This window comes from Danio aesculapii, chromosome 7 (assembly GCF_903798145.1).
Source record: "Danio aesculapii chromosome 7, fDanAes4.1, whole genome shotgun sequence".
NCBI classification, from domain to species: Eukaryota; Metazoa; Chordata; class Actinopteri; order Cypriniformes; family Danionidae; genus Danio; species Danio aesculapii.
In genome coordinates, this window is record NC_079441.1 from 25742745 (window position 1) to 25757927 (window position 15183).

The 15183-nt window shown below is 41.1% G+C and overlaps 1 protein-coding gene across 12 annotated transcripts in view; it reads left to right on the top strand.

Annotated features, from left to right (window-relative positions):
- Positions 1–15183, top strand: part of sox6 (SRY-box transcription factor 6) — a 199845-nt gene that overhangs the window by 43197 nt on the left and 141465 nt on the right. For 7 of the 12 annotated variants that reach the window (XM_056461452.1, XM_056461449.1, XM_056461456.1 and 4 more), the window contains exon 5: positions 15046–15138. The exons of the other annotated variants lie outside the window; for them this stretch is intronic. In XM_056461452.1, the coding sequence (XP_056317427.1) occupies positions 15062–15138 (77 nt within the window). In that variant the 5' untranslated portion in view covers positions 15046–15061. The remainder of the gene's footprint in view (positions 1–15045; positions 15139–15183) is intronic. 12 annotated transcript variants of the gene reach the window in all.

The window sequence follows — 15183 nt, forward strand, 5'->3', positions numbered from 1 at the left end:
CATTTAAATAAATGGTACTCATTTCAAACCTTTGACTGGTGGTGCACGTGTGCAAGTCTTAGCTCCAAAGTATAACTCCCTCACACTCCCTTTCCTACAAATAATCCAACCTAAAGCATTTCCTCCCTTCATGCACCCCTCTCAGTCAGCGAATGATAGACAAGTTTCCCTCCTCATACTGCATGCACGTGTCTGTCACCTTCCCCTCTGCCCCAGTCTCACGCATCGGTCAGGCCGAGTGCGGGACGCCGCTTAATTTGTGATTCTCCGTATTTCCTGTTTGGTGTGTTTGTGTTATAACCGCAGTCAAAACGAGTAAGGATGCCGTTCCCCCATTCCCTTCCTGTGACTCTAATTAAGAGTTGGTGCAGCGTGTCACTGCGCGGAGGAAGTAAATAACAGCGAGTGTGTTAGCCATTGGCTGTTCTCTCTCTCCGTGCAAAGCACCTTCCCCACACTTGAATTGCTAGCAACCCTAATTAGTGATCTCTCATTAAAAACAGCAGCAGCAACATCTGCCTTTCAAAGCTGCTGTCAGCCAAACTTTGCTAAAGCTAATGAATCCCCTTTGATTACTTTTTTTCTTCAAAAGGTCATTTATTTGATTAAATTAACAATATTTTTATATATCAGATATTTTTATATATCAGAATGCATACAAATGAATGCAGGTTATTTAGTATTTAGCATATCTAATAGCTTTTATTTTGTTTGAATGGCTTATTTATTAAAATATATAATATATATTGCAAAATCTTACAAATTTAAAGAAATAATGTATTAAATAAATTAGTTCTATAAATTATAAATACATTATTTATGTAATTATGTATCAAAAAATTAAAATAATAAATGTAAATACATTTTTGCAACACAAAAACACACACACACACACAAACACACACACACACACACACACACACACGCGCACACACTCACACACACGCACACACACGCACACACACACACGCACACACACACACACACACACACACACACAGGCCTAATTAAACTAGAAATATAACAAAAAAATACACTTTTGTTTTTTTATGTAGAAAAATAAACTTTTTTTGTACAAACAGATCAAGACCACAAACTGAAATATTCATTTTTTAATCGTTTTTGCTGCACACTCTGGTGTAGGCTATTTAAAGAAAGCTGTCAAGTAGAGACACCTCCGCTATACAGATTAGTTGGTCATTTGAAGATTACTGTGACTGATTTGCACTCACTGAACCTGAAGCAGCAGAATAGACCATCTCTGATCCCGTCTACATATCCACATCAAAACAATGTCAGACGCTTTGACCCACGTCCTGATTGTTCATTTAAATAATTACATGCTCTGAAACAAAAGTGCATCCATACATTGAGTTACTTTAGCCAGTTTGAAGGAAACGTCAGTCTGAATGTTCAGATTCTCCTATTGTACCATTTTTTTACGTCTTCATTCAGTCAATTCCTGTTGCTGATGAATTTGTTGGCAGGCATGTGACCCACTCGTATTGCCGTTGGCAGCAGGATCTGGTAGAGCGTGTTGGATTATTGTCAGCTCAATGCTTTTATCTTCCCGCCTTCGTCCTGCAGTATGGAGGATTGTGTTTGACTGTGGCCACCTGTTGCAGGAGGATAACTAAATATCTTAGGGCAGGGGTGGAGGGTAGGTACAGTACAGTGCAGCAGGTTGACAGAGGACATTCAGACACCTTGTCAATTCCTAAGTAATCCTTCAAGTACTTCCTACTAAGGAAATGGAGACCTCCCCATTTTACTTAATCCTATTTTTTTCTTCACTTTTTCAGAGTAAAAAGATGCACTGTAAGTTGATAATTGCATGTTTAAGAAAGTGATCTGCCATGGGTTATAAGTTTTATTCGTAATATATGTAATTATATACATATATAATTTGCATGAAGCTTATTTACATAAGTGATTTTTTCCCCTCCAAAAGAGAGATCTGACATTACTCAGAATGACTTTCATGTCATAGCAAGACATCTGAGAAAGTAAGATAATACTTACTTTCAAGTAATTGTCTCTAGTAAAAAAAAAGATCTGATCATTTCTGTACAGCAAAAGTCAGAGTGAGACTTTCCCAACTAAACTTTTTCAGTGTGTTTTATTTAATCTTATAAAATCAATCTATTTTGTATACTGATTATGCACACATGCACATTCAAAGATAGATAGATAGATAGATAGATAAATAGATAGATAGATAGATAGATAGATAGATAGATAGATAGATAGATAGATAGATAGATAGATGGATGGATGGATGGATGGATGGATGGATGGATGGATGGATGGATGGATGGATGGATGGATGGATGGATGGATGGATGGATGGATGGATGGATGGATGGATGGATGGACTGACTGATTGATTAATTGATTGACTCCTTTCTTCAAAGAACCCTAAAAGTGAAATATATTACTCTTCCACGAAACTAAGAAGCAGGATTTTTACTTATGGATGGATGGATGGATGGATGGATGGATTGATTGATCCAAATGGAATTGCACTCTTTATTTCATATGAGGGAAAAAAAGTAAAAAAGTAAATGGAATTGCATTCTTTATTCAATATGAGGAAGAAAAAGAAACATTTCCGACCCTTATATTTATAGAGTTTTTAGGCATTAAATCAATTAAATTGTAATACAGTTTTTTTCTCTGCATTAGAATGTGTTCTTTAAAAAAAGATAATAGACACTTTACTTTTTTGCATTTAATAATCTTTCTATGCATATAAAATCACTTAAATACATGCATATAAAAGTTGACATTTGTAAAAAAGTTGACATTGACATTTTGTTCAGTGCCAATGAATATGGCGAATCGTTAATGGCCTGTGTTCAGCGAGAGATTCATTTTTAAAAGAAGCAGAATGGAATTACTTTTATTGACGTGCGTAATGGACAGATTGATGGCTAGGAAGTTTTACATAAGTGTAGGCCACAGAAAGAGCGAGAGAGAGACAGAAATTGAGTGAGGAAAAGTGTAAGAGAGACAGAGACGTCTCCAGCAGTTATAGGCTAATCCCAGAGGAGAGCGCCTCCTCCTCCATCTCTGCCATTATTTGATGTAATGAAAGGAGAAAGTGTGTAACAGCTAGATTGTTAATTAATTTACTCTAACAAGATGAAGATAAATGAAGCACACTGAAGGTTGACTAGGCAAAGGGGCCCACTTAGCATTTCCTTCTCCCCTCGGCCTCTGCTCATGCGAACAAAGAGCTGTTCTCCCACTAGTCAGCACACGAGGATTCAAATGACTAACTGCCTTCATCACCCTCAAAAACTGCTTTCAGATTTAACTCAAACTTTCAGTCCTATATTGACCTACATTGGAAAGATGAAGAAAAAAAAATCTCTTAAGTTTTTAATGTGCTGTGATTTAATCAGATTCCAGCACTTCTGGACTGTCGCTCATTTACCATGCATGCTGATGATTAATTAATATCATTCTCTATGGTTAGTTATTTTGTTTACAGCTATCAGTCACTTCGTTGACTTGTTTGAGTTTGGCTTACGAGACTTGTTTTTGTGACAGCTGAGATGAAAAGTTTCAACCTGTGGTTGTGTGTCTCTTACATTTTTTTACACCAAGATACACACAGATAATTCTGTGTAAACATGGGCTCAGGTCTTCATGGATCTAGCACACATAGGCTACCTAAGCCCCCTGTGCCCAAAAGATGTTCTTCTTTGGCCCATTCACCATGTGAATAGTGGCAGTCTAATGCGGATTGGTGGCTATTTAAGCGGTGAGAGAAAGAGGCCCAGACGCACACACAAAAAAGAGAAAAGCCAGACAGTTGTCTTCATCCAAGCTCTTTTTTTCAGCGCTCCATCAAGGACCTTCTTTGCCGTACAATTCAGCATGGGCCCCGCATGGCAAAGCAGACCAATCACCGTGGCACCCATTCTCTGCTCCTTTATTTTTCGAATCCTCAACAATAGCTTGTTGATTGTGTGGACAACACCAGCACAATTACCTTCCCTGTTGTGGTGGCCGAGCGGCGTTTTAAAGTCCGCTCTTCCATAATAGAATCATTATTGTTATTCTTATAGCGGGGCCTCAGGAGAAGGAATAGCCGCTCCCGGTATGTCATTATTTTGCAAATGTTCGATTAGCTCATCATGAACTGTGCGGCAAGAATCACAGCTAATTAGACAGAGGGAGCGTCGCCGCTGGCCCCTCCAGCTCCTGAGTTAAAAGGTACCACTTGATGGGCCAATAATATAAAGAAAGGTGGTAAAAAGAGGGATTAGAGCTGTTGCCCTAGTAACTCCAGCTTCCATCTGCGAGACGAACAATGGACTTGTGTTTCTCCAGCACCTTTGATTGAAAAATAGGAGCGAAAGAGCTGGAGCTCTGAAAGGACGAGACCCTTTTTAACAACAAAGTGGAATTCTGGCCTAATAGGCTCTTTGGTAAAAGTTGTTTGGTAAGACTAGGGGAGGACAGAGGAGACGAGAGGTCGTCACGTAATCCAAGGTTTGTGTCTCCCTGAACAATAGCAGTTTGTTTTGGGTGTCACGTTTGTTCGGCGCCGTCATGGGTGCGGGACCTTCACATTGGCTCCTCTCGACACGTCTTGAAAAGAGATGGAAGGGGAGGAGCAGAGGGAAGTGATGCAGTTTAGCAAGCAGGAACAAAAGTGCAGCTCGGCCAAAACCTACTTGTTCCTAACTGACTCTGAATAAACACTGACTAGATTTACGCCTAAAATCTGGAAGAAAATAACTTCTCCAATTAGACGGAGCTGTCAGATGTTGTTTGGACGGCCTCCAGTCATTCCCATCGCTATTCCCAGTGCTGTGGTGTAGAGAGGGAGGGGAGAGCAGAGGAGAGAACAGGTTTCTGCACGGCTCTAGTTGTTCCTGGCACTTTGTTCACCCGATAACCGAGGCCTTAGCAGTTTTCCTGACTGCCCTTAACTTTTTTCTTTATCCATGGGAACTGTCCAACAGAAATATGTAGATGTCCACAAATAATATTATTCTGAAATTCATCAATTGTGCTAGTTTATCAGATTTGACACAGGGTTCAAATCAGATTTTGAACGCCGTCATATACTATGACATTTACTTAAAAATTAACATCAGTGTGGAATGTGGTTTATACTGAAGTTAAGCTGCGGTCACACTGCACTTTTCACCCCATAGACTTCCATTCATATGCATGCGAATGCAGCAGACAGGAAACACAAGCTCGTGCGACAAGTTTTCACAGTTCGATGCATTGGAAAGTTCAAGCTTGGTGAACTCTGACCTGCGAAATCGCGTCACGTGACTGCATGAGACAAATCGAAGATCAAAGCATGACTTCTCTGGAGAGAAATGTAAAATATGGACCAATCGCTTCCTATTTAAAATGTCTAATCATCTTGTTTAATCCTGCCCCTTCTCGCAGCACCGTACGACAGAACTTATGACTTATGACTACGGCATAAGTCTCTCCAATAAATGATTCCAAAGGAGCTAACATCTATAGTTTGATCCCGCACTATGAATATTTAATTAATTATTAACGTTACATTATTTAATTCAATCATTTTTTTTCTCCAAATCTTTTGTTCGTCCTTTAAAAAACATTTGTCAAACAGTTAAAGTGAACAAAGAGCCATTAGGACGTTTTGTCAGGGACAATATGTTTATGATCTACAATCTCCGTCCCTCTTTCATTTTATATCCCCTATTAGCAGTGGAATATGTCCGCTCACATTAACCTAATTTATGGTCAGGGCCACTGTAACAGCAGCACAGGTTAATGAATTTGGCATTACAGAGTAACTGTTATTGAGGGCTGAGGAGGAGCTCAGCAGACGGGAGAAATTGTAAAGCTCTCTGCTTTGCATGACGACAGTTAAAAGAGAGATAGGAAAGAAAACGATCAGAGCACATGACGAACCCACCCACCCACCTGCAGAATAATTATGTGAACCTCTTGTTGCGAACCGGATGCTTGTGACTCATCAGATGCTACTTTGTAAAAGCCTGACATGACTGAATGGAGTTTTAAGAGAGAATCAGTTTTGGAATTTGGGATTTTGCAGTTGTTTTAATGCATATACAGTCTAATGCAAAAATTTGGGCACCCCTCTCTGGCTGCATAATAAAGTGCTCTATGTTTAAAAGAGAAGATCGCAGTCAAATGCCATTCGGCTGCTTCTGAAGAACAATGTTCAGGGATCAGTCAAGAAGCTGAAGTTATGACAGGGTTGGATGATTCAGCAGGACAGTGACCCAAAGCACAGTTCCAGATCTACCAAGAAATACATGCTCAGACATAATACAATGTTCTAGAATGGCCATCCCAGTCCCCTGACTTGAACATTATTGAAAATCTAATCGAAAATGCTAATTTTTAAAAGCCTGACTTGACTGAATGGAGTTTTAAGAGAGAATCAATTTTGGAATTTAGGGTTTTGTTGTTGTTTTAATGCACATACAGTCTTGTGCAAAAATTTGGGCACCCCTCTGTGGCTGCATAATAATGTGCTCTGTGTTCATATGAGAAGATCGAAGTCAAATGCCATTCGGCTGCTTCTGAAGAACAATGTTTAGGAATCAGTCAAGAAGCTGAAGTTATGACAGGGTTGGATGTTTCAGCAGGACAGTGACCCAAAGCACAGTTTCAGATCTACCAAGGAATTCATGCTCAGATATCATACAATGTTCTAGAATGGCCATCCCAGACCCCAGACTTGAATATCACAGAAAATCTATGGATTGATTTGAAAAGGACCGTTCATGCTCGACTAAACTGGAGTAATTGTGCAAGGTATAATGGCCAAAAATGCCTTCAGCAAGACTTAAAGGACTGAATACAGCCTGTTATTTAAGCAAAAGGTGGCTGTACAAAAGACTGATGTCATTATTCAGTTGGGGTGCCCAAATTTCTGCACTTTTTTGTTATGACTTAAATTGCATTCCTTATGTTGATTAAATAAATGTTATGTCAAACTAAATGCTGTTTTTTCTCTATAGGGTATAAAATATACCCAAATGAAATTGCTGATCTGAAAGGCCAGCAGGCTATGGCTTGCAATTATGAAAATGATCAGGGGTGACCAAACTTTTGCATAAGACATGCATTAAAATCAATGTAAATACAAAACACGTTTAAAAGGATGTTATTCCAGGCTATTTATTTGTTTTATTTCTTTTTTGCAAGACTAAATCACATTATTTAATCATATATTATTATAAAAACCACATTAATAGACCTCTTCTAATGTGGACATACTTAAAAGTGAGTTTTCCTCAGATGTTCCGTTCTCATCGATACTGCTTTTGGCTCACAATAATATGTTGTGACATGCCAAATGCTTCATGATTGGGCTTTACGTTGTCCAGCACAATGAGTCTTAAGAAAACTACCCTGTGATGACTCAATGGTCCTTCAGCTTGTCTTCCAGCCATTTCATCCCTCCCTCCATTTTTCTCGTTTTCTCTTTCCCTCCATCAGCATCTTTTATTCCTCTCCTCTGCTTTCAAGGCACAAGCACTTCCGCTCTCTGCCTCGATACACAGTTGTGCATGGCTCACCAACCCTTTCAATTTAGATTTCAATTATCATGTTAGTTTTGTGATTAGATTGTGTCCTCCAGGAATCAAACCTCTCCCTCCCTCTCTCTCTCTTTCTCTCTCTCTCTCCCTCTCTCGCGCTCTCTCGCTCACTTCCCATCTGCAATCAGATTGGATCTGATGAATTGCGGCTGTAATTACGGAAGTTATTGAATATGCAGATCGCTGATGACTAGCAGTGTATCTGTTCATAGTGCATTAACTCTAACTGTATCAAACGAGAGGCTTGTTCAAGACCCACTCAAGTAATGAGAGAGGGCCAGTGGATGCCATTAGCCACAAATAATAGCACGCTTGAAAGGGGCGAACTCAATTAAGACCTATGCGGTCACGTTATGGCTCCTTTGTTTTATTCCCTGTTTATGCCTCTGTGTATGTGTGATATACAGTGGAGTTTTCCTGTTTGCTTTCTGGCTTGCTCAGCTGATGAAGCATTGTGACCAGCTTTTTTTTTTTACACAATGAGAATTATGCTGCAGGGTTATGAGTTACTCAGCATGAGGTATTTTTCCCAGCTCTGGCTCTCTTTTTTTTAAAGGGACCATGATGTAAACCCTGAGACTGATAGGTGGTTGTAGGCTGTTAAAAAAGAGAGAAAGAGTGGGGATTTGTAGAGTAAGTGCTTAAACATAGTTGAAGCCGCTGCTTGTCTCCAAACCTTGGCCTCTGGGTCCACTACATAATCACTCACACATACACACACACACACACACACACACACACACACACACACAAACACACCTCCTCTCACCTTGTATGTCAAGCTGCTCTCCCAACAGTTTAATAGTAAGGGTGCTACAGAGCGCTGTAATCTACACTTGACTCCTGAGCTCATAATGTGACATACCACATTACACAGAGACTCAGAGACAGACAGATGCTCACTAACTGGCCAAGAGATACTCAGTGTTTTAAAAGTGGAGAGCCCAGTGAAGTGGTAGCATTAAATTACCTAACCTGTCAGTCACAAATGTTTTCACCCCCATCCCCCACACTTTTTTTTCTCCTTAAGCTAAGAGCAGTTAGATCTAGAGCTGCTGGGATATTAAAGAAAAAAAAATGTATGAATTTATACTGATATCATACACTCACTGGCCACTTTATTAGGTACACATTACTAGTACTGGGTTAGACCCCCTTTTGCCTTCAGAACTGCCTTAATCCTTCGTGGGATATATTCAACAAGGTACTGAAAATATTCCTCTGAGATTTTGGTCCATATTGACATGATAGCATCACGCAGTTGCTGCAGATTTGTCGGCTGCACATCCATGATGCGAATCTTTCATTCCACCACATTCCAAAGGTTCTCAGTGGAGGCCATTTGAGTACATTGAACTCATTTTCATGTTAAAGAAACCAGCCTGAGATGATTTGCGTTTTATGACATGGTGCGTTGTCCTGCTGGAAGTTGCCATCAGAAGATGAGTACACTGTGGTCATAAAGGGATGGACATGGTCAGCAACAATACTCAGGTAGGCTGTGGCATTGACACAATGCTCAATTGGTACCGATGGGCCCAAAGTGTGCCAAGAAAATACCCCCCACACCATTACACCACCACCACCACCAACCTGAACCGTTGATACAAGGCAGGATGGATCCCTGCTTTCATGTTGTTGATGCCAAATTCTGACCCTACAATCAGAATGTTGCTGCAGAAATCCTCGGTTGTAACGAGTGGTTATTTAAGTTACTGTTGTCTTTATATTAGCTGGAACCAGTTTGGTCATTCTCCTTTGACCTCTGTCATCAACAAGGCATTTGCACCCATAAAACCGCCACTCAATTGATATTTTCTGATGGTTGTGCGTGAAAATCCCAGTAGATCAGCAGTTTCTGAAATACACAGACTAGCTCATCTGGCGCCAACAATCATGCTACGTTCAAAGTCACTTAAATCACTTTTCTTCCCCATTCTGATGCTTGGTTTGAACTGCATCTGATCGTCTTGACCATGTCTACATGCCTAAATGCTTTGAGTTGCTGCCATGTGATTAGCGGATTAGAAACTTGCTTTAATGAGCAGTTGCACAGGTGTACCTAATAAAGTGGGCGGTTAGTGTCTACATGCAATAGTGTGTTACTGGTGTGTACGGAAACAGTGTGAACATTCTTTAAGCCTTCAGATTTGATGTTTCATGAGAAAAACATACCACTAGTGCTGACATGTAGATAAACTTGAGCACACAGCCACACGGTGATCCTTTCAACCTGAGGGGACGGTTACATCAAGAAGCAGTTATGGTGCTTTGAATACATGTATGCCTCTAGCACTAAACTATTATAGTCAAATAAGCTAAACTGCACACGTACGCACACTAGAATGAAAGAATAAAGTACTAAGGATCTCACTTATTTATCATCTCCTCTGAAATGACTCCTGGTGGGAACGTTTTCTGACACACATGCACAAGTACACATACACACACACATACTCCCCACATGCTCAAATTGTATCTGGCTAAATGGCCTACTGTTAAATATTTACCCAAAAACTGTCTGCATTTGCTATGAAGGTGACATCAGAACAAAACAGAAGGAGCATCTGCCCACATTATGCTTTCATAACGCTGCATAAAAGGCGTTGTTTGTCGCCTTTAAAATGCAGCACTTTTATGAATAATGCAGCTCTCGATTTCAAGAGGAAACACTTAGAAGTTGGCTTCATAAAAAATAAATCCCCAAGTTTGTTTTTTTTCCCCTCTGTGATCATAAGAGGAACAGTTAGGAAGTTAAGTGCCGCTACAGTAAATGAAACAAGCTCATCAGACACAATGCTAAATTGTTAGCCACGGCACTATAGTGAGAAAAAAGGCACACTCTCGCTTTCTTTGTAACTGCTGGATTATGGGGTCTATTTAGGCTCTAATTAGTGTTCATTTCAGCAGTTTCCAGTCTTAAATGTGTATTAATGTAATGACAGGGGACTTGTTTGTTTTTAGGCGTCTAAGTGGAGAGGCTTAATATGGGCTAGCTAAATTAGCACATCCATTCTGACAAGTGCTCTAATAACTGCTGCAGATTAACTTATGACCCTGATTGGGAGCACAAAGCTCATGGCCACTGTTGCTCCGGTGGACCAGACCCGTTGTAGTTAAGACTCCGAGAGGCTTTAGCGCCTGAACTGCTGGTGCTGCCGCCTGCTTCCGTGTATATTATTAGGTTAATAGGATTTTACTTGTTTACACCAACTGTTAGCTTAGCTCGAGGTCAAAGAGGTGGCTTAAACTTGTGTAATTGGCTTATTAAGAAGGCTCAAGTAGCATTGTAGTGAGGGGTTAAAACACACACAGACATGGAGTGCCACACGACGTGCGTCAAGCACGGGCTAACCGCATGCTCGCTGTTTTTTCAGCCTCTGATAACGCACAGATTGCGAAAGATGACCTTTGTCGGTGGCTAGCTATTGTTTGCGGATTGGTTGCACACTCTGCAGGCTGTGAAAGACACATCTGCTGCCTCGCACACAGAAATGGAGAGCGGGATCAAGGGGAGGAGGGGAAGGAAGACCTGTGCCACACGTCCCACACTGCCACAATACCTATCCGCTTATCAAATATTTGTCCGGCCTTCGCTACCTATTTACTTTCCCTGTGTTTGCTTTGCTTATTCAAGTCTCCCCGTGCCAGATACAATGTTACCAAGGACTTGATGCGACAGTCTCTTTTTTTTGCCCCGGGTTATTCACCCCTTCGCTGTCTGAGGGCACATAGACATTTTCTTTTGTTTTACAGTTTGCTTTCAATTTTCTCTTCCTCGCAGCTTCTTTCAAACTGAAAAGTGCGTCGTGCATCTCCACGAACTTGCTCATAAATACGTCGGGTGGCTCCGTGCTTCGATGACAAACAGAAGTGGTGTTAATTTGCTCACTCTTCCCACAAACCCTTCGCTGAATGGCCCAGCTGAAAATGTGTATTTGTTTAATATGCTTTTGATTGATTCACTGATGATGATCCATACAGTCAGTATTGAGAACACACACACTTTCGGAAGCACAAAAGGCCTCTTTGTGCTGCTGGCAGGCAGGCTGGGCTCATGAATTCGGGGAGCGGGGTTTAGATTGCTTGATTATTTGGTACGGGGGCCCAGGAAAGTCACAGAGCCGGTCCCTGCTGCATGGCTGTGGTGACGGAGAACCACAACAGAGGCCGAGCCCGAACCCAAAATGATGGACAGCAGCCAGAGACAGATACACACCACCCCTGTCACACACTTGCGGTTTTTAAAAAAGAAAGCAATTTAGTTAATGATTTCATTCTGAAAGCCTGTCGTGATGCACGCGTCTGCCCTTGCCAGGAAAAGGAGAGCAGAAAGAAGGAAAGAAAGAGAGACAAAGGTGTTAGTCAACATGACTATACTTAAGTTTGAACTGTTTGCGGCTGCCGCAAGGATTGTGTTACGAATGGAGCAGACCATCGTAATGCTACTCACCACTGGCTGAGGAGGCCCGTCAGCGACTGTAGAGGGCTTTTTTTCAGTAAGATATTTTTCCAGCTTGCTGAGAACATTTTTAAGACACTACTGTGCTGTTTTATCTGAAACGGGAGCATGTGAGTTGGTCAGACATATGGTTTAATAGCAGACGGGTGAGACATTTTCTGTATCAGTCAGCGGCTAATCCAGTAATGTGCCTGCTTTCTGGCCTGGGTACAAATCTACTGCACATTTTTCTGTTCAACCATGCTTGTCAGCTCCCGCTTTTATTAGACCGTGGTTCAGCGTGTTTCGTATTCACTTTACCGCTTTTTCCCTGCGCCGCTCCATCTTAGCATTGCTAAAACATCAACCCTTCATGTACTCTCTGACTCAGATTTTCGTGGCAATTACACAGATCGATGGACGGACTCTCCGTCTCACCCTCTCTGTTCTCCTTCTCCCTCTCTCCCTCTTTTTTTGTATCGGCTGTCAGTCATGTGGGGAACTTCTAACCACCTCCTGACAGACATGAGTGCCAGTCGTTCGTTTAGTGGGTTTTTTATTCAGCTGCCTTCGTCCGACCTGTCACCGTGGCCACACACTGTTGCCCATGCTTTCCCTTGAACAGGGGCGAATGAATTAGTTTCAGAGGTTTAAATCGGCAATCAATGTCACTTGGCCCGACATAATAAGGTTTAATCGTAGTTCTTTGAGATGTGTCCTAGCTGACCCTTGCGATTCGTCAGGCATCTATTACATGGCCTCATCTGGGTGGAGTGAACAAACTACCCCTATTATAATTTTGCCGAATGATGCATCACATGAATTGTGGCTGTTTTGGCATCCACTCCTGATACTCCCTGATCATGTCTTCTTCTCCATTACGCTGTCTCAGAATAATAATATAATTTGTGTCATTCATTTCATTTCATAAAATAATAAAGGTTTCAGCAGAATTAGGGATTGAAGTAGTGACAACTGGGACCAGACATAATCTGTGGACATTTTTTACTATTTCTGCGCAGAATATTGTAAAAAATCTGCGGATTTGGATCAGAGTGTGGAGTAGGAGCGTTCACTCTGATCCCCCGAGCTCTGCGAGGGTTGTGGAAATACCAAATTGAACCAAACCAACCAATTACAATTGGCTTAAGATTAACAAGGAAAATTCGGCACATGCGTTAACCAGGAGAACTTGAGAATTAAAAAAAAATCTGCGGTTTTATGTTGATTGATTTTGGGTGAATCATAACTAAAACTAACTAATGTTAAAATTAAAAAAAAAAATTTTTTTTTTACTTTTATTTAATTTTTACAATGCAAATCTGATTAGATCCATTTATTTGGTAAACAAAGCAAGTATCTCATATAATATATCTACCATATATCAACTAAAAGACAGATTTTTTTTTTATTTATTTATTTTTTTTATTACTTTACAAAGTGTATTGTAAGTAAATCATATAAACATTTTCAAATTAGTCATATTACTGAAATTGATTTGAAAACTGAATAAATATAAATTTACATACAACTAAATACATAGACTTAATGATGGGCTAAAAATCTGCGAAAATCTGAAGATAATGAGCTGCTGTCTACCCAAAATAGTGGATCATTGAAGGTATTTTCTTTGTCCACACAAATGCTATTTATGTGACGAGAAAGGAAGGTAACAAAGCAGCTTTTCTTTTCATTAAACACTGCAAAATTTTCCAATTTCATTAAGTAGCAACTGGTGCAAAAAAAAAAAAAAAAAAAAAAAGGCGTCCTATTTTTGGAAAAGAAAGGAATTAGGGGACAGTGGCTGGAGAAAGCAGCCCACTGTGTGCCGGCATTCCAGATGTCCAAACGGCAGTTGTACCAGCCCAAGTTTTTCTGGGCACCGGCTGCCAGTGATGACCTCATGAGCTCCAGTCTGAAGACTGTAGGCATACAGTTCTCGCTGACACGGGTTTGAATAGCCCTCAGCCTTTCATGCGTCCATTCATTCTCTCCAGTCCTCTGGCGGCAAAATTACTCCCTCATAATTAGCCATTGTCCCCATTTTTGGCTAGTCTGAAAAAAAGAAAGTTTTTTAGCTAGTCACTTTTGTCTCGCACCCCCCTGCCTACCCCACTTCCCAGTCTATCATCCTCCATCTTGTCTAATATGTTTATTGTGAACCTGAGCAATATACAGCCCCCTTCCTCTGTCTATCTTTAGTATTCCTGCTTCATTCTGTCTCTCGTCACAGTAGACTGTTGGAGATTTTACACTCGATTTGTTGTCTCCTTTGGTAAAAAGTCACCCGCTCTGAAGAAAAGTATCTTTATAAATGACAGAGAGGACCTGTCCCTGAATGGTGCTTTGTTTACTGTTTTTCCAAAAAGGGGCCCCCACTATATTTCATCTGTCAGACTTGCTTTTCTTTCCTCCAACAATGCTTGATTGTTTCCACACACAAAAAAAGAAACGAGAGGGACAGAGAGAGTAAGAGGAAAAGGGAGAGAGAGAGAAACAGAAAGAAGGAAAAAAAAAAAGAATCCAGGTTCCACAGACAGGAGAATTCTGTATTATATTTTCCTGCCAAATTCCGATCTCTGTTTTCCTTCCCCTGCGCTCACAAAGGGCTCATAACTTACTGTCAACTGTGAGGGAAACCACAAAGCTCCACTGTTGCTCAGCAAATAGGCTGTGTTGCTTGATGGCTTCACTGGCTGTAAAGTTTGCTTAACTGCAGCACTGACACCAGGCACTTTGGGAACTGCCGCCCTGTAAGGCCCCAAGCGAGGGACGGAGAATCGGCGAGCTGCTTTTCTTGAAATCTCGGAATCATCTCTGGCCATTCGGGGACTGAACGAAACACACGTGCGAGCGAGACTGGTTTTGTGTGTGTGTGTGTGTGTTAGCGGAGGAGCTGAACAGCTGCTCTGCCGGTGGCTCCGTTCAGCGTGGCGTCGGATGTGTTCTGACAAGACGTGCCGTGACTGGGACGAACGGCCTGCCTGCGCTCAAGTGCTTTTGTGTGTGTTTTGTATGTGTCAGAATTTGAGGAAGTGTTATGCCATCCAGCGCTGAAGTGCTGTTTGAAGACCAGAGAGGGACAGGAGCGGCCAGACAGGCTGAGGGGGACGTTATGTGAGTGTACACACTCGTTCACACACACTTCTAACACAGTGAGAA